This window comes from Crotalus tigris, unplaced genomic scaffold (assembly GCF_016545835.1).
Source record: "Crotalus tigris isolate CLP2741 ecotype Arizona unplaced genomic scaffold, ASM1654583v1 scf7180000024433.1590703, whole genome shotgun sequence".
Lineage (NCBI taxonomy): Eukaryota > Metazoa > Chordata > Lepidosauria > Squamata > Viperidae > Crotalus > Crotalus tigris.
In genome coordinates, this window is record NW_024100600.1 from 1,200,122 (window position 1) to 1,222,639 (window position 22,518).

Consider the following 22,518-nt stretch of genomic DNA (forward strand, 5'->3'; position numbering starts at 1 on the left):
GTTCTGCAGCTGCTGCGACCCAGTAGGATCCACCAGGATCACGACTTGGTCCAGATCTCTGCTGGGGATTAAGTCAGCCCTCAGGGCCCTCGAGGGATCCAGAGATTAGTGTCTACCTTTTCTTAAGGCAAAGGAAGACCAGCTTTCAGCTCTTCACTCCCCTCTGGCACCTCCCACTCTGCCTTCCTTAGCAAGGTCTGGAGTGCTCTGAGAGGCCCTGCCTTTCTCTCTGACAGCTGGCGTCCTGCTTAGCAGCTGTGGTCAAAACCGACCATGAAGCTGAGGTCCGTAGAGCCGGGGTCCATGTGGTGGTGCTTCTCCTGCGGGGGCTCAGCACAAAGGCGGTGGAGGTGAGTCTCTTCCTCCTGAGCAGGCCAGAGGCTACCTGCCCACGCTGCCCTCCTGCCTCTGGTCCCTGCAACGGGCAGCTCTTCTGATGGCCGAAGGAAGATGCAAGAGGCTGGGAGTTCTGGGGGGGGGAGGTATTCCTACCCTTTTGAGTCTATCCCAGAGGGGATCCAAGGAGAGCAGGAGAAGGAAGGGGAAGGGGACTTGCTTACCGCTAACCAGCCCTTGACCGCCAGCCATTCCAGGCTCTGCCTTCACTGCTAGCTGGGCCCAGGGCAGGCACTTCAGCAGCTCTGGGGCAGCCTCTCCCTGCCCCGCCCCACTGGCTGGTCCCTTGGCAGGGCTTCCCTGTAGAGGGAGAGGAGGCTGGCCGTGTCCTCCTGTCAGCAGGCCTTTTCTCCCGTGGCCAGGCTTGGAGGAAAGGAGGCCCTCTGGACATGCTTCAGAGCTGCCTGAATTCCTGGAGGAAAGACCAGGAGAGCATTCTGCCCTTGGGGGGGCATGAGTCTGCTTCCTTTTTTATAACAAACTAGCTTCTCCCAGTCCCTCAGAAGAGCTGCTTTGTTCAAAGTGTTCACCTTAACAATCCTGGTCAGTTGCGCTTTGTTGCATCCATCCCTGGTACCAGGAAGTGCCACAGAAGAGCTGGGTTTGCCCAGCCTGGCATTTACGGGCAGGAGATCATTACTTTCTTGGAACTGGCCCAGAGTAGTTTGTCTACACCTTTCCTCCAGAAAGGTGTGTAAGATTCATTAGTGCAATGCTGGCCTTGAAAAAATCAGGAGAAGGTGAGTTCTAGTCCTGCCTTAGGCGTGAAAGCCGGCTGGGTGACTTTGAGCCAGTCGCTCTTTCAGCCCAACCCACCTCAAGAGTTGCTGTTGTGGGTGAAATTGGAGGAGGTAATTTCCCCTCTTCATATATTTTAGAAAGGTGGAATAAAACTCTAACCCTGCCAACTCTGCTATTTTTCTGAAAACTTGTGATTTCTGCTCCCCTTTCCAGGTTCTCCACGATGTCCTGCTGGACCTCTACCGCCTGCTGAAGTTCGTGGTGCGCTGCGAGCAAGACGAGGTCACAGTGCTGCATGCTCAGCTTGCCTTGGAGGAGCTGGACGGCCTCCTCAGGCAGCTCCTCTTCCCCCCCCAGACGCTGCAGAAGAAGATTGAGATCCTGCCCTAAGGCTGCTGCTCCAGATGGCCACGGAACTCTGCCACTCAAAAGCCCTCATCTTCCGTATGAACTTTGCCCCTGTAGGGCAGACTCTGTACGAACTCAGCTTTGTCGCAGGAGGGCTCTGTCCCTTGAAGGGGATGGGAGCAGATCAACCGGGGCAATAAATTAAGCCCAGCAGTGGCATACTTGGAAAGGAGGCTGCAGAGTCCTGGGGGGGAGGGGGGCTGGCAGGAGGCTGCCAAGGTCAAATCCGAGCAGGACTGATGACACCCCCTGGCAGCCTCTGAGGGGTCCTGTGTGTCCCCAAACACTTCCTGGGCTGGCCTGTCTCATTGGCTTTTCCTGTGCTACGTGGCCAATCGTGCCAGACTTCTCACTGGGAGGGGTGTGGCCCAGAGCAGGAGTTGGGGGTCCCTGAAGGCCCCATCAGTGCAGCTCCTGCGCAGGGAAAGAGACCCTCTCGGCAGAGTCCCTGTCCCATCTAGGAATCCAGGTTTCCCCCTCCTTGGTCTCTGTTCCCCTGGGCTTTGCAGGGGCTCTCTGTGTGCTGCCCAGTGCTCCCGCCTCCATTGGCGGGAGGAAGGGGGGCCTCTGGGGTCACCACCAGCCTGGGAGGCTTTGGGAGTCCTCTGGCCCAGCCTACCTCACAGGGTTGTAATAGGGAACGGTGGCAGCTGGGAGCAGTGGAAGGGAGGAGGGGCGGTGGGGGCGTCAAGAGCAGGCCTCCCCCCCCCACCCAGCCCCCCCAGGACGGCGGAGGGTGTGGCTGGAGCCAATGTGGCCGCCGGGAGTCGCTGCGGCGGGGAGCTGTCATTGTCTGGGGAGCGCCTGCCGGCCGGTCCGCCCACACCCTCCCGGGAAAGGAGGCGGTGCCTGGGCCCGCGGCGGAGGGTCTCCGCCGGGGCTGGCGGCGCAGCGGACAGCTTCCCTCCCTCCCGGTTCCCCTGTTGCCCGCGCTGGGGCGCCTCTCCCGCTCGCTGGGCTGCTCCGGGCTCGCCGCGGCCAGCGGGGCTCGAGAGGGGCAGCCGTTCCCGGCCGAGCGCGCAGCCTCCGGAGTCTGGAAGGTAAGGCGCGCCGCTGCACAATGGAGCCGCGGAGAAAGCGGCACCTGCCCGAGCGAAAGGGGGCAAAGCGCTTTTAAGTGGCGCTTGCCTCGACTGGGCTTTGGCGGGACCGCGGGCGGCTGCCCTCACCCGGCCTCCGACCGGAGGGGCTCTTTCCACGCAGATTGCGTGAGGGTGGGGGGGCGGGTGATCGGTGCGTAGCTCGCTTGCTCGTGCGCGGCTTTGCAGCAGAAGGGAAAACTCGGGGAAAGCCCCGGACTCGCGTGGAGCTCCCGTTGCGTTCAAGAGGCTTGGAATTAGTCCGGGGTCGGGGAGAGCGGAGACAGGCGAGGCTGGGCTGCCCCAGGAGAAGCAAGTCGAGGAAGTCCCACTGAAAAGGGAGCTGGATGCGGAAGGCGCCCTGCAGCTGCGGTCGCCCCGGAACGCCCCAATACGCATTAATCGGGCTGGTTTGGTTTGGCTTCGTGCCTGAGATGAACTCGGCCGTTGTGGTTGCAACTCTGGTTTATGGTTTCGTGAATTTATGAACCCAGCCAGTGATGTAATTAATAAACCGTGGTTTAGGCTAAATCTCCTGGACTGGGTTGCGTGGAAGGGGAAGATAGAAAAAGTAAGAGCTGGAGTTGAGAAACAGCCCCAGAAAGGAAGGAAGGAAGGAAGGAAGGAAGGAAGGAAAGAAAGAAAGAAAGAAAGAAAGAAAGAAAGAAAGAAAGAAAGAAAGAAAGAAAGAAAGAAAGAAAGAAAGAAAGAAAAAGAAAGAAAGAAAGAAAAGGGAACTCTGCAAGCAGAGGAGACAGGCTGGTTCGTGAGGACCCGGAAGGAAGGAAAGGCAGAGAATGACGCTGGCACCTGTGTTGCTCCCGTGTCGGCGCGTCTTGTGCCTTTGATTTCACGGGCTTCCTATTTTACACTCTTTTCTGCACGTTTCCCTCCTGTGGAGAGGGGAGGAGGATAAGCAGCCTGTGTTTACAGCGGAAAAGGTCGGAAACGCGAGACCGTGAAGGGCACGCTCGTGTTTCAAGCCCCGGGCATCTTTCCGCCAGCAGCAGCTCTTGCGTGCGTCGGAGGGTCCTCCATTAATCGAGAGGAAACTTTAAAGAAAACATCTGAAGGTCCAATCGCCCAGGCAGAGGAGCTTCATTTCCCGGCCTCTCCCATTGCCTCGCCTGTCTGCAGCCCTCTGCCGCCTCCCGGGTGCTGTGCCAGCTCAGCAGCTCTCCCCTCTCTGCCAAAGGGACCGGAGACTCTTAACCGGAGCAGCGTGGTGAGAGTGTATTTCAAACACCTGGGTAGTAAAAAGACAAAATTAACTTTCTGGAGCCATTATAGACACCAGAAATAGACTTGGAATGAAGCAGGCTTGACTTAGCTAATTCATGGAATTATAAAGTTTATACTCTGACGATTTGTGGGGTAGGGAAACAGCATTCTTATAGGAAAGGGGTGTTTAGCAGTGGGACAATGGGGAATCCAGAAGGGCCTTTTCTGAAGCGGTTGGAACAGTGTCCCCACCAGGACTGGGAGAGACAAGAGAGAAGCCCACGGCTTGGCTTTGAACACTGTCCAGGGCTTGTCTGGCAGAACATAGCTGGATTCTTATTTATGCTTCAACTGTGGTTTATGGAACAAACCATAAGAGCCAGATTCCCCCAATGTACTAACTCAGAACCAAGAAATGGCATTGCAACCAAACTAGGATATGTGAATCAGACCTCGGAGTCTCTTTGCAGTGAGAGGTGGAAGCTCGGAATTTCAATCAAACAAACAAACAAAGAATAGAGCTGGAAGGGACCTCTGAGGTCTTCTAGTCCAGCCCCCTGCTCAAGCAGGAGATCCTATACCATTTCAGACAAGTGACTGTTCAGTCTCTTCTTAAAACACTCCAGTAATGAAGCATCCACAATTTCTTTGGAAGCTGAGTGGTCCTGAGCTGTGATTTTAGGAAAGGGAGAGAAGTTCCAGCACTCATTTTGTGCAAGGCCCAGAAATAGAAGTACTGGAGGCTCTGTTGGGAAGAACATTGAGCTCATCAACTTCGTTCCTGTAATTATCTGCAGGGTTCTTACACTTAAGAAAGGGAGGGCATTAAATCTTCAGATTCAGTGGGAAACATTGTGAGTTCTTCAACTGGCATTCCATTGCCTATTGCCCCTTAAGGCTAGCCAGTGCCTCTTCTCTCCATAAAGTGCACCTAAAAAGGGACTTATTACAAATAAGGGGCAGCTGTCGCCTAGTGACTGCCTAAGGGAGGTGAGACCTAATTCTGGCTATCGGTGCCAAAGCAGGTAACCAACCCTTCCTCTGCATTCTTACACTTCATTTCCTTCAGGGTTAAACTTTATGCATTTCCTCCTCTAGCATAGATCTGCTTGTTTCTCTTCTTTGTTTACACTTCATAAGCACAGCAATTGCAGCTGAGGGGTGTTAGCGCTTCTCAGGGGATGTTTGATTTCAAGAGGAGAGCCTCTCACCTTATGGGAAGCTTGCTAGGCTGTCCAGACAATGGAAGCCATGGGGGACCAGCCAAGCCAAACTGAATCTGGGCAAACCATTCTCTTGCTTATGAGGAATCTGCTTTTTCAGAGGAGCAATTTGTGCATGGTTTGTGTGAGATTAGGACATAGGGGGGATTCCAATCCAGAGTTTGATTATGAATTGAGCAGGACTTGGCCTTCTCCAACCACTTATCTTCCAGATGTGCTGCACAGGTGTCCATGATGCCTGCAAGCTTAGCATTTGGGGACGTGGAAGGATGTCTAGAAGAGCACCAGATTGGGGGAGCTGGTAGATTCTCTCAGGAGAACCCATATCCACCTTGGCTAAGGAGTCTTTGGGCCAATTGTTTGCCTTGAGCAGATCAAGGCAAGGAGTTGGCTTAAATTCATTTTTATGCAAAGAGCAAAAGGAAGAAGGGGAGGGGGAAACACAATCTAATAATAGATTTGCCTGACTGGATTTTGAACTCTATTCTTGATGCAGATCTTTCCACTGTAATTTTACAGGCATTGTGATTTCCTGGGAAACTTCTGCAGTCGGTAGACCTTTGTGCTAAATTTATCATATGAAATTAATCTCCACGGTTATTTCTGCTACATCTGAAGGCAAGGGGTGTGAACGGGATGTGTGTGTTTGTGCGTGTAGGTGACAGGCAAGCAAGAACAAGATCCAGTTAAGAAACAGCATTGCAATTAACTGTTCCTGCTTTGTGGGAGAAATGCTGTTTTCCCCCAAAAGTGCTTCTTTTAATCAAGCAGGGCCCATCTGAGCCCAGAGCCTCTGGAATGGGGCCGCCTGGACTGGGCTCCCACACAAAAAGCGGCACCTTGAAGAGGAATTACCCAACTGGGAAAGGGCCTTTTGGGACCTTCCTGGACCTTTGTTCTATCCCAGCCCTGGTTGGAAGCTATTGGGGAAAGCTGGGGGGGGGCGGAGGGGGGGAGATGTATGAAGGCTGTGGACTCTGGTGTCAATTTGTAAGGGCATTTGGTTGGTCTAAGCAGTGGCTGGGGCCAACTGCCTAGGCTCCCCAGCATTTGCACCTTCAAACCAGCACAGCAGAACCATCAGAGGCCCTGGCAGCCTTAGTTCCCCACCCCCTCCCATCACTGAAAACCAACCAGGGGAGTGTGGGTCACAGCTTTCATCGTCCTTTGCTGGACAATTGCGTGTTCTTGGTGGCGCCTCTGATCCGTATCTTGAATGGGGTCTCTCTGGGTCAACGGATCGCTAAATTGGGAGTTGCTGTAAGAGCCGCTCTAAGCCTGCGAGAGAGTAAGTCTGGCGGGCAGATGCCAGCGAGGAAGGCGCAGCCGCTGGGTGCCAGAGAGGCCCTCGGAGCGGATCTGCGGGGAAGGGGATCAGGACCGGTTTCCTCCGCCTGCCCAGAGGTCGCCTTCCCCGGACAGCGCCGGCGGCAGTTCCGCCGCCTCGAGGCAGGCAGGCTCATGGAACGAAAAAGGAGGCTGAGCAGGAATCGAGCGGAGCCGAGCCGAGCCGCCTTCACCCTTCCTTGGACCTGGCCGTCGGGACCGTCCTCTCATCCCGCATCTCCGGAGTTGCGTCGCCCTTGCGCTGCCCAAACCTTTTTCCCCCGGAAGGCGCGCCCGTGGCAGCCCCTGCTGGACCTCGGGGAAGGGCGGGGCGGTGGGCGAGAGCACCTGCAGAGAGAGGCAGGTCACGCTGTCGCCCCTCCCCCTGGCCTGGGAGGGGGCTTCAACCCGACGGGGCGGGGCGGGGCGGGGTGGGGCGGGGCTGGGCTGGGCTGGCTCTAGCCTCCCGGGTCGGGCGCTTTAAAACGCCGCGCTGCTTGGAGTCCGAGAGAGAACGGCACGGCACGGTGGGTCGCGCTCCGGGAAGAGGCGGGGAGGATCCCTGGCCGGACCCCGCTTGTATTCTGGGCGGGAGGGGGGAGGGCGCGCTCTGCACATGCTCCTCGGTGGCCTGCTGCTCCTTCGCACTTCGGGTGGCGACGCATCTCTTTCCTCGAGCGATTCCGGGCTGGGTTCAGGAAGAGGCGCCTGGCTGGCCCCATCTCCGGGATGCATGGCAGGATAGGCGACGAGGAAGGACGTGTCGCTGCTGTCGGAGGCGGTGGCGGGAGAGAAGGGCAGCGCGGACCGGAGAAGAGCGAGCGGGCAGACGTGTTGCAACTGCTCGGCCGTCCCCGTTTGCACCGGGCCGCCTCAGAGTCGGCTCCGTCGGGCTTCCTGGGAGTGGAGTAGGGCAGGAAAGGGCAGTGGCCGCGGCCTCGCCGCCCTGCCCTGTCCGGACCCGAGAGCCAGCTCGGAGCGGGCGGCGCTCTTTTGTACCGCTCCCCTCCCAGTCTCTGGGCTGGACTGGGTTGTGCGCGGCGCAGCTGCTGCGTGTGTTGGGGGCTCCGACGGGTCTCAGGAGCACAACTGGGCAAGCGCCCCTCTCTCTCCCCTCCTGCCCGCCGATACGGAGGAAGGGCCCGCCTGGGGGGAATGCAAAACCCAGCTCCAGGCCTCCTTCAGGACGGGGAAGGAGCAGCGGTGCGGGTTCGGGTTCTTGCCTGAAGCGGGGTGCACGGATGGGGTCGGATGCGGACCGCCACTGGGTGAGCTCTGTAAGCGGGCCTCTCCCCTTTTTTCTGCAGATGCCCTTGAGCCTTCCCACAGCCCTGCGTGTTTCGGGGACCACCCTCTTTGCCGTGACGGTGCTGGGGGGCATTCTGGCTGCCTACGTCACAGGCTACCAGTTCATACACACGGAGCAGCACTACCTGTCCTTTGGGCTCTACGGAGCCATCCTGGGCCTCCACCTCTTCATCCAGAGTTCCTTCGCCTTCCTGGAGCACCGGCAGATGCGCCTGGAGGGGCGACCTCTGAAGCTGCAAGCCTCAGTGGCCCTCTGCATCGCTGCCTACCAGGAGGACCCGGACTACCTGCGCAAATGCCTGCGCTCCGTCCAGCGCATCTCCTTTCCCAGCCTCAAGGTGGTGATGGTGGTGGATGGCAATGGGGAGGAGGATGCCTACATGCTGGACATCTTCCAGGAGGTGATGGGCTCAGAGCAGACCAGTTGCTACATCTGGAGCAGCAACTTCCACGCTCAGGCGGTGGATGAGACGGAGGGTGCCCATCGGAAGGCCATGCAGCACGTCCAGAGCCTTGTCCGCAACCACACCCACTCCTGTATCATGCAGAAGTGGGGGGGGAAGCGGGAGGTCATGTACACAGCCTTCCGTGCGCTGGGGGACTCAGTGGACTACGTGCAGGTGAGTGCCAGCATGCAAAGCCTTCCTGTTCTTTCTCCTCCCTGTCCTCCTGCCACCCCCACCCTGGCACCCAACCATTGAAGAAGAAAGCAGGTGTCTTGTAATGTGGAGCCCGGGTTAAAAAGCTGGGTCTCCAGCCCATTGGACCTGACACTTTCCTTATTTCTCAAGTGGAAGGGACTTCTTGCCAGAGACTTCCAGCAGATGGCGCCCTTCCAGCCCCCCTTCTTGCCTCTTGGGGCTGGGCTCATCTTTCCCATTCACATGTAAAGGACACGGGCACATTCACACTCTGGTGCTGACCCACAAGGAGAGGATTTGCTGCATGCCAGTCAGACCATGTTTCCTTGCTCTGTGACAGGCACCATCTGAAGGGACCATCCATGCATTTTGCTGTTTCTCCTTGATGCACTCTTGTCTCCTGGTGGCTTTTCAAGCCTTGCCAAAGAGGACTAGTTCCTTGTGTGACTAGTTCCTTGGGCCATGATGGTCCTTTCTCCTGGGCAGGTGTGTGACTCGGACACCGTTCTGGATCCTGCCTGCACCGTGGAGATGCTCCGGATCCTGGAGGAGGACTCTCGTGTTGGTGGTGTTGGTGGAGATGTCCAGGTAAGGTGTGAAAGCTCAGGGAGCACGGGGGGGGTCCCAAGGAGAGGAGGTTTCTGTTTCTGCCCAGCCCTGATTTCTGTGTTGTCTTAGAATCTGGCTCTTCCATTTAATCCTGGATATTTTGCAACTCTATGACATGCTTATTCATGCTCTACTCAGCCATTGCAAACTAAAGTTGTGACTTAGTGTTGTGTGCAATCTTAGCTAATTTATTTAATAAACAATTATTAAACAAACCAGGAATAAATGCAAAGTTTGAGCAGTCCTCTCATGGAAAACTGAGTTTGGAGGAAGAACCGGTAAGAACAGGACAGCCCCAACGCCTCTCCTTCTGTTCTAGATCCTCAACAAGTACGACTCTTGGATCTCCTTCCTGAGCAGCGTGCGGTACTGGATGGCGTTCAACGTGGAGCGGGCCTGCCAGTCCTACTTTGGGTGCGTCCAGTGCATCAGTGGGCCCCTGGGGATGTACCGCAACTCCCTGCTGCAGCAGTTCCTAGAAGACTGGTACAATCAGACCTTCCTGGGAAGCAAGTGCAGCTTTGGGGACGACCGGCACCTCACCAACCGTGTCCTCAGCCTGGGCTACCACACGAAGTACACGGCGCGCTCCAAGTGCCTGACGGAGACCCCCACCCGGTATCTGCGCTGGCTCAACCAGCAAACCCGCTGGAGCAAGTCCTACTTCCGGGAGTGGCTCTATAACGCGCTCTGGTTCCACAAGCACCACCTCTGGATGACCTACGAGTCAGTGGTAACCGGCTTCTTCCCATTCTTCCTCATCGCCACCGTCATCCAGCTGTTCTACCGTGGCCGTGTCTGGAACATCCTCCTTTTTCTCCTGACGGTGCAGCTGGTGGGCATCGTCAAGGCCACCTATGCCTGCTTCCTGCGGGGCAACGCAGAGATGATCTTCATGTCTCTCTACTCCTTACTCTACATGTCCAGCCTCCTGCCGACCAAGATGTTTGCCATTGCCACCATCACCAAGTCTGGCTGGGGCACCTCTGGCAGGAAAAGGATTGTGGTCAACTTCATTGGTCTCATCCCCGTCTCAGTCTGGGTGGCGGTGCTGCTGGGCGGGCTGGCATACACAGCCTACCGCCAGGACCTGTTCACAGAGACCGAGATGGTCTTCCTCGTCTCAGGGGCCATCTTGTACGCCTGCTACTGGGTGGCCCTGCTCACCCTCTACCTGGCCATCGTGGCCAGGCGCTGCAGCAAGCCGCAGGAGCAGTATGGCTTGGCCTTTGCGGAAGTATGATATGCTGCAGGAAGACAATGGAGGGAACTGGAGCAAGAAACTCCATGGATCAGCACTTTCCCTGTGTGGCTGAGCCATGGGAAGGGCTGGCCCCACCTTGCTTGAGATAGTGTTTCATGTGGCTCATCTGGAAGCAGCTGGCAAAGTCAGCAAGCCGGAACACTTTTCTCTCTCTCTCTCTCTCTCTCTCTCTCTCTCTCTCTCTCTCTCTCTCTCTCTCGGTGGTTGGTGATGGTGGGGGATAAACAGGGTTTCTGCTCCAGAACTATCCCGAGGGGCTGGCAGAAAGACCCTCTTGGACTTGAGCAAAGGACCTTAGCAGCAGCTCACCTGCCCTCCTATGCAAACAAGACATTCCTGAAGGGGCTCAAGGTGACCTTCTCCTGAGTGGGTGACAGAGGTGGCTTTCAGAGGCCATGCTTTGGGGGAATCACTGTTGGAAGACATCGTTGAGGCCTCTTGGAGGGAGGGTAGCTCTACCCAGGTCCTCTTTGGCGATGCTGTCTGTAGGAAAAGCAAGAGGGTGTCTTCCAGTCGTTTCACTGCAGGAATAACGAGGTGGGGTGGAGGTGGCTGGAGGGAGAAGGCCAGAAAGCTCCGTTTGGGAAAGAGCCCTGAATGAGGTGCCCACCAGAAAGGGAACTTTCCCAGTCTCCCAGAATGCCCCCTCCCCTGCGTGGTAGCCAAAGAAAGGGGGGCCTCAGCTGGAGGAGCCGGTTGCCTTATGGCCACTCCGGATTTTCCACCATTTACATGCTATCAAGCACATGAATGACACCTGATTTAATAATGTTTAGGTGGGCCAGGGTTTGTTCCTGTCTGCAACCCTGTGATTGTAACATTGTGTGCACTATTAGGACATTCTACCTCTGTCCACACCTCTTGTCCTCGTAACTCTCTGGGGCTTTTCTATAGATTCACCCACGGTGCTACTTCCAACTGGGAGAAGAGAGGGATTGAGATACTTCACAGGCTTGGGGCTGGAGGGGAACGTTCAGGGCTTCTAGTTCAGGGGTGGTGGAAGCTTTTACTGCAAACAGCAGCTCCACTGAGAGGCAACATGACACCCTCCTTCCCCCTCACCCCCCTTTGCCAGCTTCCTGCTTAGCCAGCATCTGAACAGGTGGACACAAGTTTGCTCAGCCACCCCCTTGCGCAGAGCCTGCCTGCCCCCTGCTGGAGTTTAGAGGAAAGGCGGCTCTTCCTAGTTTCAGACCTGAAGAGGATTCTGCATGTTTTTACATCTCCTTTGAAGAGCAAGTTTCTACATTTTGAGCAATATTTTAAACCATCTCAGAAAAATTTAGAGACTTTTCTGAAGTTTTGTACATCTATTGCCAGATTATGCTCTCCTTTTAACAAACCCCAAATGGCAAGACAGCTATTTGTCTGGAAAGGTACAGGGTCTCCGGAGGTTGGACTCCAAGGTCCCCTCCAACTCTGACAATGTTCTGTTCTAAACTTTTTAGCTTATCAGAAATATGGGTAAACTGTAAATAAGGCCTGCACATTTAAAAGAATGCCAGTTAAGTTCCATGGACTGAAAAAAATTGTTATAATGACAAAATGTTGCTGAACATTTTGGTGTTGAATGCACTAATACAGCTACCATCTAGATGTATGGACTTCAATGCCCATGATCCCTAGCCAGCAATTAAACTCTGGCACATCTGGAGAGCCCTGTGCTGGAGAACTAGCGAAACTTCACGGGCTGGCTGAATAAAGCTCTCCTGGGTTCTGTGCATGTTGCTTGCTAGTGGGAGCTCCTGATTGTAGCCAACACCCAGACTCTTCGGCCTCCTTCAGTTCTCTTGCACGGGAGTCAGGTGCTGGGAGTTATGGTGCATCCTTACAACTCTTTGTATCCTCAGCGGGCAGCTTCATTGACTCAGACTGATGAACGGGTATCATAGCATCCTCGTTTAGTTTACTACGGGCATTAATCTCTGAACCAAAAAAAGTATTTATATACACCCTTCTCCAGTTAGGTGTATTCCTGCCCTGTATAGAACATTTTATGTGGAGAAATTCATTCTGTAACTAGATATTTTGCAGAACAGGTTTGATTTACAAATTTTTGTTTCTGATATGCAGTTTGTGGGTTTTGTCAGAAATGAGGAAATAGTTTGCTTGTGGTTTTTTGTTTTTGGCTTGAAATGCCGAATTTGCCAAGCCATCAAGAGGACCAACCCTTTCCTTGGTACAAATCCCAAGAGCCTTCAGGCACTCACGGTTTCTCTGCAATTCCACAGAACAACAAAGTAGAGCTGACTCCTGCTTCAGCATCTTTGCCCAGACCATTTCTTGTTATGCCCAGTATGCCAACTGGTATTTTGGGGAACTGATGCAAAGGGCAATCACTGGTCCTCAGGTGGGCAGGAGAGGGAAGGAGGGAGGTTCTCCCTATGCTGCCATTTTGCACAGGCCTCAAGACCACAGCGGGAGGAAACGCCAGGTGCAGAGGCTCCAATACTTCACCAAGAGCTGCCAAATGGAAAGGCTTCTCTCTTCAGGCTGGCTAAGGCTAAAGCATGTTGGGGAGGAGCCAGGATCCGGCCCCTCTTTTCGCTCATCTCCAGCTCTGCTGAGCTTCAGTTTTTGGGTGATCCTTTTGGGTTCCTGATGAGTTTTAGAAGTTTTTGTACTCTTTGGTAATAACACTAGTTGAACACTTAAAAGTTGTTTGTAAGTGTATTTATTTTTTACTTGCATTTTCATTTTTTAAAAAGAGGTTTGAATTTTTTTATTACATTTATTACAATAATAAACATTTGTAAACAGAGGAGCCTTTTTCTGTCCCCCCCCCGCCCCCAAATTAACAGGGTCCCAACAAACCGTCCCGTTTCGGCAAAGAATAGACAGCCTGACAGGCAAAGAGCACCGGGGAGGCCCCGCCGGCGGGACTCAGGCCTTCTTGGGCGCGCTGGGGACGATGGGCTTGGGGCGCGTTTTGAAGAGCATCTTGGTACGGATGAGCGCGGCGACCTCGTAGGCGGCGGGGCCGGAAGGGTCGCCGGGCGCCGCGGCTCCTCTACGCAGAACGGCCACGGCCTTCTCCAGTCGCACCGCCTTCCCGTAGAGCACGTGGTGGCCCACGATCAGCACCGGCGCTCCCTGCGGGACAGAGTGCGGGACGGCTTAGGAGGGTCAGCGGACGCCTCTCCGGCCTCCCCCCGCCCTCGCCCCCCCGGCCCCGCGCTGACCTCCCGGGTGAAGTGCAGGTCCCCCAGCAGCCGCCCAGCCAGCCCGCCGCCGCCGCCGCTGCCCCGCGCCTCCAGCTGCCCCTGCAGCTCCAGCAGCAGCCATTCCGCCGCCGCCTCCTCGCGCGCCGCCCTGCAAGACGGAGCCGGTCAGGACGAGACGGGCCCCCCCGGCGGCCCCCCCCGCGCCCCAGGACTCACCGGCGCACGGCCAGCTGCACCATCCCGCCGCCCAGCGCCTGCCCCCTCCGCCGTTTCCGCTTCCGGGGCAGCGCCGCACGTGGAGTCGGCGGCGGCCATGGGCGAGTTCCAGGTGCACCGCGCGCGGCTCTTCGCCTTCGTGCCGGCCGGGGTCCGCTGCCTGGCCACCCCCGCCACCCGCCCGCCCCGCCGCCTGGCCGCCGCCCGCCTCGACGGCGCCGTGGAGCTCTACGACCTGCGGGCCAACGGCGCCCAGGAGAAGGTAGGCGGGGGGCCGGAGGGGCCGGGCGGGGCGCGCTGCCCGGCCGGCCTCCGTGACTCTGTCTCCCTCCTTCCCGCAGGTGGTCCCGGGCCACGAGGCGCGCGCCCCGGAGGCGCTGTGCTGGGCGGCGGGCGAGCGGCTCTTCGGCGCCGGGCTCGGCGGGGCGGTGGTGGAGTTCGACCTGGAGCGGCTGCGCGTCAAGTCTTCACTCGACGCCTTCGGGGGGCCCCTCTGGAGCATGGCGGCCAGCCCCAGCGGCGCCCAGCTGGCGGTGCGCGGGGGTCCCCGGGCCCTCGGGGCGGGGGGCACCGGGATGGTCCGGGTTTGCGACTTCTACCGCGCGTGGAAGGCCGGAGGAGCCGCGGGGGGGGGGGAGCGCGGATGCTCTGCGCAGCCAGGGGGGCTCTGACGCTGGGCTGGTTTCTGCAGGTGGGCTGCGAGGACGGCTCCGTTAAGCTCCTCCGAGTCGAGCCGGATCGAATCCAATTCGAAAGGCAGCTGGACCGGCAGAAAGGTCGGGGGACGGTGGTCCAGAAGGGATTTGCCGGGGGTGGGTGGGAAGGGGCTTGAGAAGCAAAAGAAAAGGCCTCTGGGGATCATAAGGGTGGGGGTGGGGGAGTTTGCTTTCAGCTCTAAATTTTTAGTTTGGGGCTCCAAGTTGAAAACTAACAGAGTTGAAACAGGACTATAATTATGGTGCTTTAATTCTTTAGCGTTTTGCCCAAAGTTGTGATTATGGGATAGATTCCCAAAGTCAACAATCGGCCTGTTTTCATTGTAAAGGGTGGGAAGTTCCAGGTAAGGGTCCAGTGGCTGCCCAATCCTGGGCAGCTGGATTCCTCTGTTTGGGGGTGGGGAAACAGCATTACCTGGACAGTTCCAGCCTCTGGGGTTGAGACCTTCCCCCCCTTCTTTCACAGAGCGCATCCTCTCTCTATCCTGGCATCCTTCTGGGACCAAGATTGCAGCTGGCTCCATTGACTGCTTCTACATCTTTGACATCGAAACTGGTAAGTTCTCCAACTAGTTTGGATCAAGAGAAGCAAGCAATGAGCAGGAGCATCTGAGAGGGACCTGCCTGGGCTGCCAAGGGAGTCTCAGCCCCTCTTGACTGCTTCAGTTACACAAGGCAGAGGCAGTGGCAGTATTCGTAGTCACTGGAGCCTGTTCTGGTCTCACGGTGCAAAAGGTCCTGGGTTCAGTTTCTGTAGGTGTTCTAAAAGGAGATGGTGGAGTCAATCAGGGCCCCCAGGTAAGCAAAAAATGCTAGTGTGGTAGAAAAGAGCTTTCTGTGGCTTTGTATGAGCAACTGTTTTTCCCAATTGCCTTTAAGTATGGATGATTTTTAATTGCCGCAGTTGAACATCCCTCATGCATCTGTCTTAGGGCACGTCAGCCAGCGAATCCTCGTAGAAAGGTGTCTGCAAGCCCCCCCCAGCCAGAAATGCCTCGTGTGGGGCCTGGCCTTCCTTTCAGATGGCACAGTGGTCAGTGTGGATTCTGCTGGAAAAGTGCAGTTCTGGGATTCGGTGATGGGCACTCTGCTCTCCAAGCATCCCATCAGCAAAGCTGCAGTGCTTTCCGTGGCCGTGGCTGAGGTGGGTGAGAGTTGCAGAATGTGGACAGTTTTGCAAATCCTGGTAAAAAGGACAGGAAGAAGCGTCTTTGTCCCATCAGAGTATTGAATATTTATCAACATTCTATCCTGATGCAGTTGGGCCAGTAGTACAAACAAGCTGCCAAAACCCAGATTCCCCCTAAGGCCTCGTCGTATGGAGCTGGGGGATCAGCTTGCCACCCAACCAGACTAGCACAAGTACCTCTCCCTGTAGGTTGCTTCTTTCTGGAAAGGAATTCTTGGGCATTTTGTGCTGCAAGTCCAGTTTGAAATGCTGAAGTTGCTCACCAGCGAGTAGAAAGAAGCAAAGGGCCAGCTGTGGCTGATCCACTGTCTTTCAGCAGGGCCTTCTCTGAGGCATCTGGCTAGGGGCATAATTGGCCAGAAGGAATCTGAGCCTTTGTGGTCTTTGAGGTTCACGGCATCATGTTCTCAACCCCTGGTATTACCCCGTTTTCTTCAGGCAGAAGATAGTATGGTTGTTGGCACATCGGAAGGGATGGTATATCAGTTCCAGCTGCTACCGGTGAAGCTGGACAGCTCTGAGCGCCAGTGGGTGCAGACGAGACCCTTTCGGCATCACACTCACGATGTGCGGACGGTGGTGCACACTGCCACAGCCTTCATCTCTGGAGGTACAGTAGGGCGCCCAACTTCTAGGTTGTAACTCAAGGTCCTTTATAAGCAGAAGATGGGCAAGGGTATCCCCACAGGATCCCCAAAGAACACAGTGAGGTAGATGAGACCAGTTGTGTTCCTGGCTATCTCCCCTGGTCTGGTGGCATTTGAGTGGCTGGGATGACTACGCATTGCTCTAAGTCTTAGGATTAGGGCTACGTCACCATGAACTTGGAGAGCAAAATGGACATTGTCAACAAATTTGGAGTGCTTGGGTATAGTTAGGAAGGCACTGAATTTTCTAGCCTGCCCTATCTATGTTTCCTGGTAAAATCCCAATGGAGGAATAGTCCACTTAGGGTTAAGTCACCATGAACTCATAGAGCAAAATGGACATCGCCAACAAATTCGGAGTCCTTGGGTATAGTTAGGAAGGCACTGACTTTTTTAGGCTGCCCTATTTATGTTTCTTGGTAAAATATATGGGGAATCCCATTGGAGGAAAATTCAACTAAGTGATGGTTCAAGAAGCCTGCGCATCTTGGCTCAGATAATGAAAAGCCAGAGGCCAGAGTGTGCTTTGGGGAGACACACAGAGCCAGCCCTCACTAGGCAAGCTGTCAGGCAACTGTCAAGAGTGGCTTTATGAGCCAGGTGCCATTCTCCTCTGGTAGGGCTGGATGGGCAACTTGTGATCCGACCCCTAATGGAGAAGGTGGAGTCGAAGTCCTATGACGCTGCCCTCCGCACAATCACCTTCCCCCACGTGAGTATCTGGACTGTGCCCTTCTCCTGGGCTGAGGGGGAGCTGTTCCCCCTGGAGAGAAGGTTGGGATCCTGCAGTGGTGGGGCCAGCTGTCTCCTTTGTTGGTACTTCAGGTGGCTTTTCTCTTCCTGCAGAAGCGCCTTGTCTCCTGTGCCAGGAGAGCCCGGCTCCTTCTCTTCCAGTACCCCCAGCACCTGGAGCTCTGGCGGCTTGGCACCACAAACTCCTTTGGTGAGGATGCGCATGGCTTTAATAATAATAATAATAATAATAATAATAATAATAAACCCTTTATTATCAAAGTATAACATGTATACAGTGAAATTGGCTGAGCCTCCCTCTTTGCCACCCCTCACCACAAACTCACAATAACTACAAACCCCCGACTTATTTCACCGTGAACTAATTGCACATCACGCCAGCCTCACGAGTCTGTCATGCATAAAATTATAAAGTTATGTCCCATTCAGAAGCCTGATGGCCCATGGATAAAAGCTGTTCTTCAGCCTGTTGGTATGGCTGGCTATGTTTCTGTATCTCCTACCCAATGGTAGGAGAGTAAAAACGTACCAACCAGGGTGTGAATCATCCCTGAGAATTTTCCTCACTCTGCCAAGGCAACAGGCCCTGGCGATGTCATCCAGTGGAGTCGGAACAGCCCACAATGTCTTGTGCCATGCTCACCACCCTCTGCCATACCTTCCTGTCCACGGCTGTCAGGCCAGCATACCAAACCACGATACAATATATGAGAACGTTTTCAATAGTAGACTGGTAGAAGAAGGTCATGAGTCGTCATTCTGACCTACATGCAGATGATGGGCACGGCAAAGAACACAACCTCCCTGCCTTGCCATCCTCTTTGGCAATCACAGTAGGAATGTTTTGCCATGTCCTGTCTCAGGTGGCATCTGGCTTTCTGCAAGTTGCCTTGGTTCTTGTTGCAGGAAGGCCTGGTGAGGTCCTGCCAGTATCCTGTCCCCCCCAGAATCTGCTCCAGTTGAAGGCCAAGGTGAGAAGCCATGGTTTCCTAACCCTGGCCCTAATCCTGCACCTGGGGCAACTCTGTCCAGCCCTGGTTTGGCGTTTCCATCCTTCGCTGCCTTCTCTGCTAAGAGGAAGAATGGAACGGGTGCCCTAGAAGTGCCCCTTGAGGGCTTTTTGCAGCACATTGGTGGGTCTGGAGTAGTGGTTCTCAACCTTTCTAATGCCGTGACCCCATAATACAGTTTCCCATGTTGTGGTGACCCCCAAGTGGGTGTGGCCACCAATAAGAGGGAGTAGGACAGCTAGGGAAAAGGGAAAAAAATGGCGGACAGCGTGGTTTGGCGACCCCCATGAAATGGTCGTTCGACCCCAAATGGGGTCCCGACCCACAGGTTGAGAACCACTGGTCTGGAGAATCCCTCCTGTTGCCGAGTCAGTTGCGCAGGCTCTCCTTGCTGCACTATTATTGGTCCTCTCGCTTCATCAAAGGGCCCAGAGCACATCCGCAGCAGCTGCATCTCTCCGTGTGGCGGCTGGATCACCTACTCCATAGCTAGCAGGTTCTACCTGCATCGAGTTCAGCTCGTCAGCGACCACATTTCTATCAACAGAGTGAGTGGGAACTCCGTGATGTGGGGGGAGATGTGGGTATTCAGCCAGCTGGAAATGTTCCCTGACTCTCTGGAAGGCCCAGCCAGTTATATCAATCCTGGTTTGTTTTCTTCAAGGTTCACAAGACTCCCAAGCTGAACGGCTCAGCCCACCACCTCCTTTTTTCCAATGACTCTACCAGCCTTTTTCTGGCATCGGATCGGGGCTGCGTGCATGTGCTTTCGCTCTTGAAGTCAGGGACCTGCAGGCATCTACACACACTTCGCCCAAATTCGGGTAACAGCGGTTTGTTTTAGATTCAGGCATATTGAACATTCTTGCAGGAATAGCCAAATGTTTTCCGCAAATGCTCCCAGATGAGAAAGAGAGGCAGCAGTTAGCTGGCCTCCACAGCAGTTGCTGGAGGAAATCTGAAAAGCTCCAGCTCCAGATCTGTGTCTCCCTGCAGAGACCTTGGAAGCAGTGCAGCAGCTGGCGGTGAGTGCGGATGGCAAGTGGCTGTCTGCAGCAGGGGGAGACCGGGAAATCTGCATCTATAATTTGGAAAACACCAAGGTGAGCCCAGCCACAAATGTGGCAACCAGAGACCAGATCTCTTAGTCCCGTTCTACCTCCCCTTTTCTGGTCTGGGTCTTGTAGCCAGTACTGGGCAACAGGCCTCTCAGGTGCCTCGTTTGCTCTGCCTTGGGTTGGCTTTGTGGGAGCAGAGAGCTGGCTGAGCCACTGATGAGTCCAGCAGCCTCTGATGGAGAACCCAGCTCTGCAAGTGGGAAAGGCTGAGGCAGGCTCTCCCGCTTATTCTGCTGTGCCTTTCTTTCCCAGTTTCATTGCACTGTGCCAGCATACGACTGCCCAGTGACTGCAATGGCAATCCATCCGCTGACCAATAACCTCATCGTTGCACATTCAGATCAGCAGGTAAGGGCTCTCTTCCCTAGATTGGCAAAGCAGAGTTGGCACACAAAAAGGTCTGCCTCCAAGAACTGCCCCAGGCAATGCCAGTTGAGGGCAGTGTTAGCCTTGCACACCCATCCTTTGTGCAGACTTCGGCAGTAACCTGCTGCTCTTGGAGTTAGGAAAGGTGCGGGGGGGGTTCCATTAGGGAGTCAGCAGCCCAGTCACCACCAATTCTAGTTAGAGCAGAATGTCTTGTTTCCACTGGAATTAGCTGCAGTTAAGAGGCACACCCTGCATTAAAGTGCATCTTTTGCCAGAGGAAAATTTGCTTTGAATGCAGCACCGGGAAGGGAGGCCGTTCTCGTGCTGGGCTGAGAACGATCTGGCTTCAGAACAGGATCTGATTCCAGGTGTTTGAGTTCAGCATCAAGGAAAGAGGCTACACGCCCTGGAGCCGGAAGCTGCAGCAGTTGGGCCTGCACAAGGATTGGCTGGAGCGGGACACACCCATCACCCACATCGCCTTCCGCCCTGGGCATTCCTCTCATGTCTTGCTCCATGACACATACATGTTCTGCATCCTGGACACCTCGCTGGTGAGTAGGTGGGTGGGACTGAGTGTGGCTCTCTGACCTGCAAGTCACAGAAAGGCTCTCCTCTGAGCCCAGGTCGCCCATGCCGGCTGGGTCAAGCAAGGTGTTCGCTTAGATGGGAAAGCCCCCCTTGTGCCCAGGCGTCCTGTCCCTGCTGATCCCGCATCTAGACCCACTGGAGTCCAAATTGGTGTTTAGCACCACTCGGCAGTTCAGCCAGAAATGTTATTGGTTTGATTAGGGCTTAGTACAAAGTGTGAACCAGGCCACTGAGACCCGTTCAGCAAAACATGCCTTTAGCTCCGACAGTGACTGCCCTCGTGATGGTCTAATTTGCTCCTCCAGCCACTGCATGAGGACGCTACGGCCTCAAAGAAGGCAGCGCCACATGTGAAAACAATCCAACGCAGTCATGGCCGGCCCTTCAAGATCTGCAAGAAGTTCCAGGTAAGTCTTTGGGCAGTGAGCTTTCTAAGCCAGGAGGGAGGGGGAGGCCTTTTATGCGGGGCTGGGTAAACAGCACCTGCTGAGTAGGAATTTCCCCCCCCCCCAAGTGCTGCAACCCCAGCCTGGAAGGTTAGTTTGTAGTTCTGGGGAGACGCTGGGCCCTTGGATTAACCAGGATCAATGGATCCGGTAAGCGTTCGCTTGCCAAACAGGCACGGGGATGGCCACTGCCAGCAATGATTTTGGGGCATATTGGACAGTTTGGGGGAGGGGCGTTGTGCCAGCTGCTGAAGCCCCAGCTGAGGAGCCCCTGGCCCATTAGAACAGAAGGGAGGTTGCCATCCTGTGCCTGAGCCAAGGAAGGTCTCTTCATCAGAAGACCAGGTCTCTGCAAGGGACGGGGCCTGTGTTCACACAAACGCCCACCACAGAGGACAGGGACAGTGTTCTGGTAGCCCCAGGGGAGAGAAGGGACCATAATTCTCCTCCCCTTCTGCCCTTGTATGAGAGGTGGAAGCAAAGGGCCGCAGCTGTTGGGCAGTTGCAGGAACAAGATGGTGCCTGGCTCCTGTGGGAAGCAGAGAGCTGATGGCTTCTGTGTTGCTGTGTGTTCATGTCACAAGGTGGCAAGGCACTCTGAAAGTCCGGGGGGGGGGTACAAGCCCTCTTGTGGCTGGCAACGCCGGGGAGCTCAACACGGTCGCATTCTTATCCCTGCCAGGCATGCAAGGTGAAGGGCCAAGCTAGATACTCTTCAGAAAGTCAGCTGTGCCAGCAAAGCCCCTTCTAGCTTTACTGTTTGTTTCTTCTCTCCTTGCCCTCCCTGTCTGTGTCCCCCCCCTTCCCAGCCTCTCCTCTTTGTGGATTTCCTGGATGACAATTCTTTGGTGGTGACGGAGCGGCCGCTGATGGACATCAAAGCCCAGCTGCCACCACCCATCTATCAGAAGAAATTTGGGACATAGGTTTGGAAGGATTTTTGCAGAGGCCATCCTTCACTGAGGGGCTCCCGGTGCCCTTCCCTTCAGAAGCAGGGGGCTGCCTGGCCAGAGGAGCAACTGTTGACGGGGACCCTGCCACCCCCATCCTGTGTCCTTGAGGTTACCTGTTTTGCCACCATGGTCTGGCCGGGAAAGAGAGGCCAGGACTTCACTCAGGAGTTCCAGCATTGACCGGCAAGAAGACTTGTTGCTTTTCTCTGAGCCTTCCTTGTGAAGACTTGCAAAAGAATTACTTCCCATTTTATGCACAGCCTGTTGGGGCCATCCCTTGCCCACAAAAGTGCAGCCTGGCTGGGCTGACCCTGCAGCCGCATTGTCTCTGGGAAAAGCCTGCTGCTGCGTGTGGCCAGCAGGCAAGGAGCCAGCAGACTTCCTGCTGGGTAAATGGGGGCCCTGGGACCCCATTGGCCTGCTGACACTTCACTGCTTCCTCCAGCTCCACCTCTGCTGGACCAGGAACCCTGATTTCCGCCCCATCAAGCCAGAACAGCAAAGTCAGCAGTGAGGGAGGAGGCTGCCTTGACCTTGCTTTGTTTTGTGTTCCTCCAGGGAGGGAGGGAGGGAGTGTGTGTGTGTATATGTATGTATGTGTGTGTGTTCCCTTGTCCTTCCCCTTCCGTCTGTCCCTGGGTCCCTGCATTTTCAGAAGGGGAGAAGGAAAGGGCCGCAGAGGCCATGAACAGCCCTTTTGCAGCTGCTTAGTGGAGCCTGAAGGTCACATGTCCTCTGCTGGCAGGAGAAGATCCCTGCCCCTCCCTGCTGGTGGCCAGTGCTGACAGCCCCTCCCCCCCTCCAGTCTGACGTCCCACAGGCCGATGTTGGGCCGATAATAACACGGGGAGCTCTGAGTTTGGCTAAGAGACGCTGTGGTGACCAGCCTCTTCCTGGTGTACAAAATGTTTACATCGCTCCTCTGGACCAGGAACACAAGACACTTAAATAAAAATCCCTCCAGCTGCTCCAGGCTCTTTCTCAGACTTCGCGGGGGTGTAGCAGCTGTTTGCGAAGTTGCTTGGGCTCAGTCGTCCAAACGATCATTTGGAAATGGAAACGAACCCTGGGTGTGTTCCAACAGGAGAATCGCAGCTCCCGCCACCGCTGCTGCTACCCCTGGCTTGGAC

At 55.4% G+C, this 22,518-nt stretch overlaps 4 protein-coding genes across 7 annotated transcripts in view; 3 read left to right on the forward strand and 1 right to left on the reverse strand.

The window, feature by feature from the left end:
- Positions 1-1,714, forward strand: part of TANGO6 (transport and golgi organization 6 homolog) — a 32,480-nt gene extending 30,766 nt beyond the window's left edge. For 2 of the 3 annotated variants that reach the window (XM_039330963.1, XM_039330961.1), the window contains 2 exons: positions 237-350; positions 1,351-1,714. In XM_039330963.1, coding sequence (XP_039186897.1) covers positions 237-350; positions 1,351-1,527 — 291 coding nt within the window. In that variant the 3' untranslated portion in view covers positions 1,528-1,714. The remainder of the gene's footprint in view (positions 1-236; positions 351-1,350) is intronic. The other variant, XM_039330962.1, reaches the window with a different exon arrangement.
- Positions 1,715-2,314: 600 nt separating this feature from the next.
- Positions 2,315-12,975, forward strand: HAS3 (hyaluronan synthase 3). The gene is made up of 4 exons (XM_039330857.1): positions 2,315-2,585; positions 7,702-8,322; positions 8,830-8,931; positions 9,272-12,975. The coding sequence occupies exons 2-4, from the start codon at positions 7,702-7,704 to the stop codon at positions 10,193-10,195; spliced, it is 1,647 nt and encodes a 548-aa protein (XP_039186791.1). The 5' UTR covers positions 2,315-2,585; the 3' UTR covers positions 10,196-12,975.
- On the reverse strand, positions 12,875-13,715 carry CHTF8 (chromosome transmission fidelity factor 8). Of its 2 annotated transcripts, XM_039330862.1 has the most exons (3): positions 13,597-13,677; positions 13,399-13,528; positions 12,875-13,309 (listed from the first exon to the last, which is right to left on the reverse strand). In XM_039330862.1, exons 1-3 carry the CDS (start codon positions 13,617-13,619, stop codon positions 13,100-13,102), a joined length of 363 nt encoding a protein of 120 aa, XP_039186796.1. In that variant the 5' UTR covers positions 13,620-13,677; the 3' UTR covers positions 12,875-13,099. The 2 variants fall into 2 exon arrangements, with proteins under 2 accessions (XP_039186796.1, XP_039186797.1); XM_039330863.1 differs by lacking the exon at positions 13,399-13,528 and having other exon boundaries at positions 13,597-13,715.
- On the forward strand, positions 13,662-22,355 carry UTP4 (UTP4 small subunit processome component). Its single transcript, XM_039330855.1, has 16 exons — positions 13,662-13,858; positions 13,938-14,129; positions 14,288-14,372; positions 14,779-14,868; positions 15,245-15,456; positions 15,940-16,111; positions 16,769-16,860; positions 16,995-17,091; positions 17,808-17,872; positions 18,337-18,459; positions 18,576-18,735; positions 18,908-19,014; positions 19,282-19,377; positions 19,767-19,952; positions 20,295-20,396; positions 21,245-22,355. The coding sequence occupies exons 1-16, from the start codon at positions 13,694-13,696 to the stop codon at positions 21,359-21,361; spliced, it is 2,061 nt and encodes a 686-aa protein (XP_039186789.1). The 5' UTR covers positions 13,662-13,693; the 3' UTR covers positions 21,362-22,355.
- Positions 22,356-22,518: the final 163 nt, after the last annotated feature.

Bases quoted from the DNA above. Each gene is read 5' to 3' on its own strand.
- HAS3 (XM_039330857.1), top strand. From the start codon at position 7,702: ATGCCCTTGAGCCTTCCCACAGCCCTGCGTGTTTCGGGGACCACCCTC. The intron at 8,323-8,829 runs GTGAGTGCCAGC...TCTCCTGGGCAG, and splicing joins ACTCAGTGGACTACGTGCAG to GTGTGTGACTCGGACACCGT. The intron at 8,932-9,271 runs GTAAGGTGTGAA...CTTCTGTTCTAG, and splicing joins GTGTTGGTGGAGATGTCCAG to ATCCTCAACAAGTACGACTC.
- CHTF8 (XM_039330862.1), bottom strand. From the start codon at position 13,619: ATGGTGCAGCTGGCCGTGCGCCG. The intron at 13,529-13,596 runs GTGAGTCCTGGG...TCCGTCTTGCAG, and splicing joins GTGCAGCTGGCCGTGCGCCG to GGCGGCGCGCGAGGAGGCGG. The intron at 13,310-13,398 runs GTCAGCGCGGGG...TCTGTCCCGCAG, and splicing joins ACCTGCACTTCACCCGGGAG to GGAGCGCCGGTGCTGATCGT.
- UTP4 (XM_039330855.1), top strand. From the start codon at position 13,694: ATGGGCGAGTTCCAGGTGCACCGCGCGCGGCTCTTCGCCTTCGTGCCG. The intron at 16,112-16,768 runs GTACAGTAGGGC...CTCCTCTGGTAG, and splicing joins CACAGCCTTCATCTCTGGAG to GGCTGGATGGGCAACTTGTG. The intron at 18,460-18,575 runs GTGAGTGGGAAC...GTTTTCTTCAAG, and splicing joins ACCACATTTCTATCAACAGA to GTTCACAAGACTCCCAAGCT.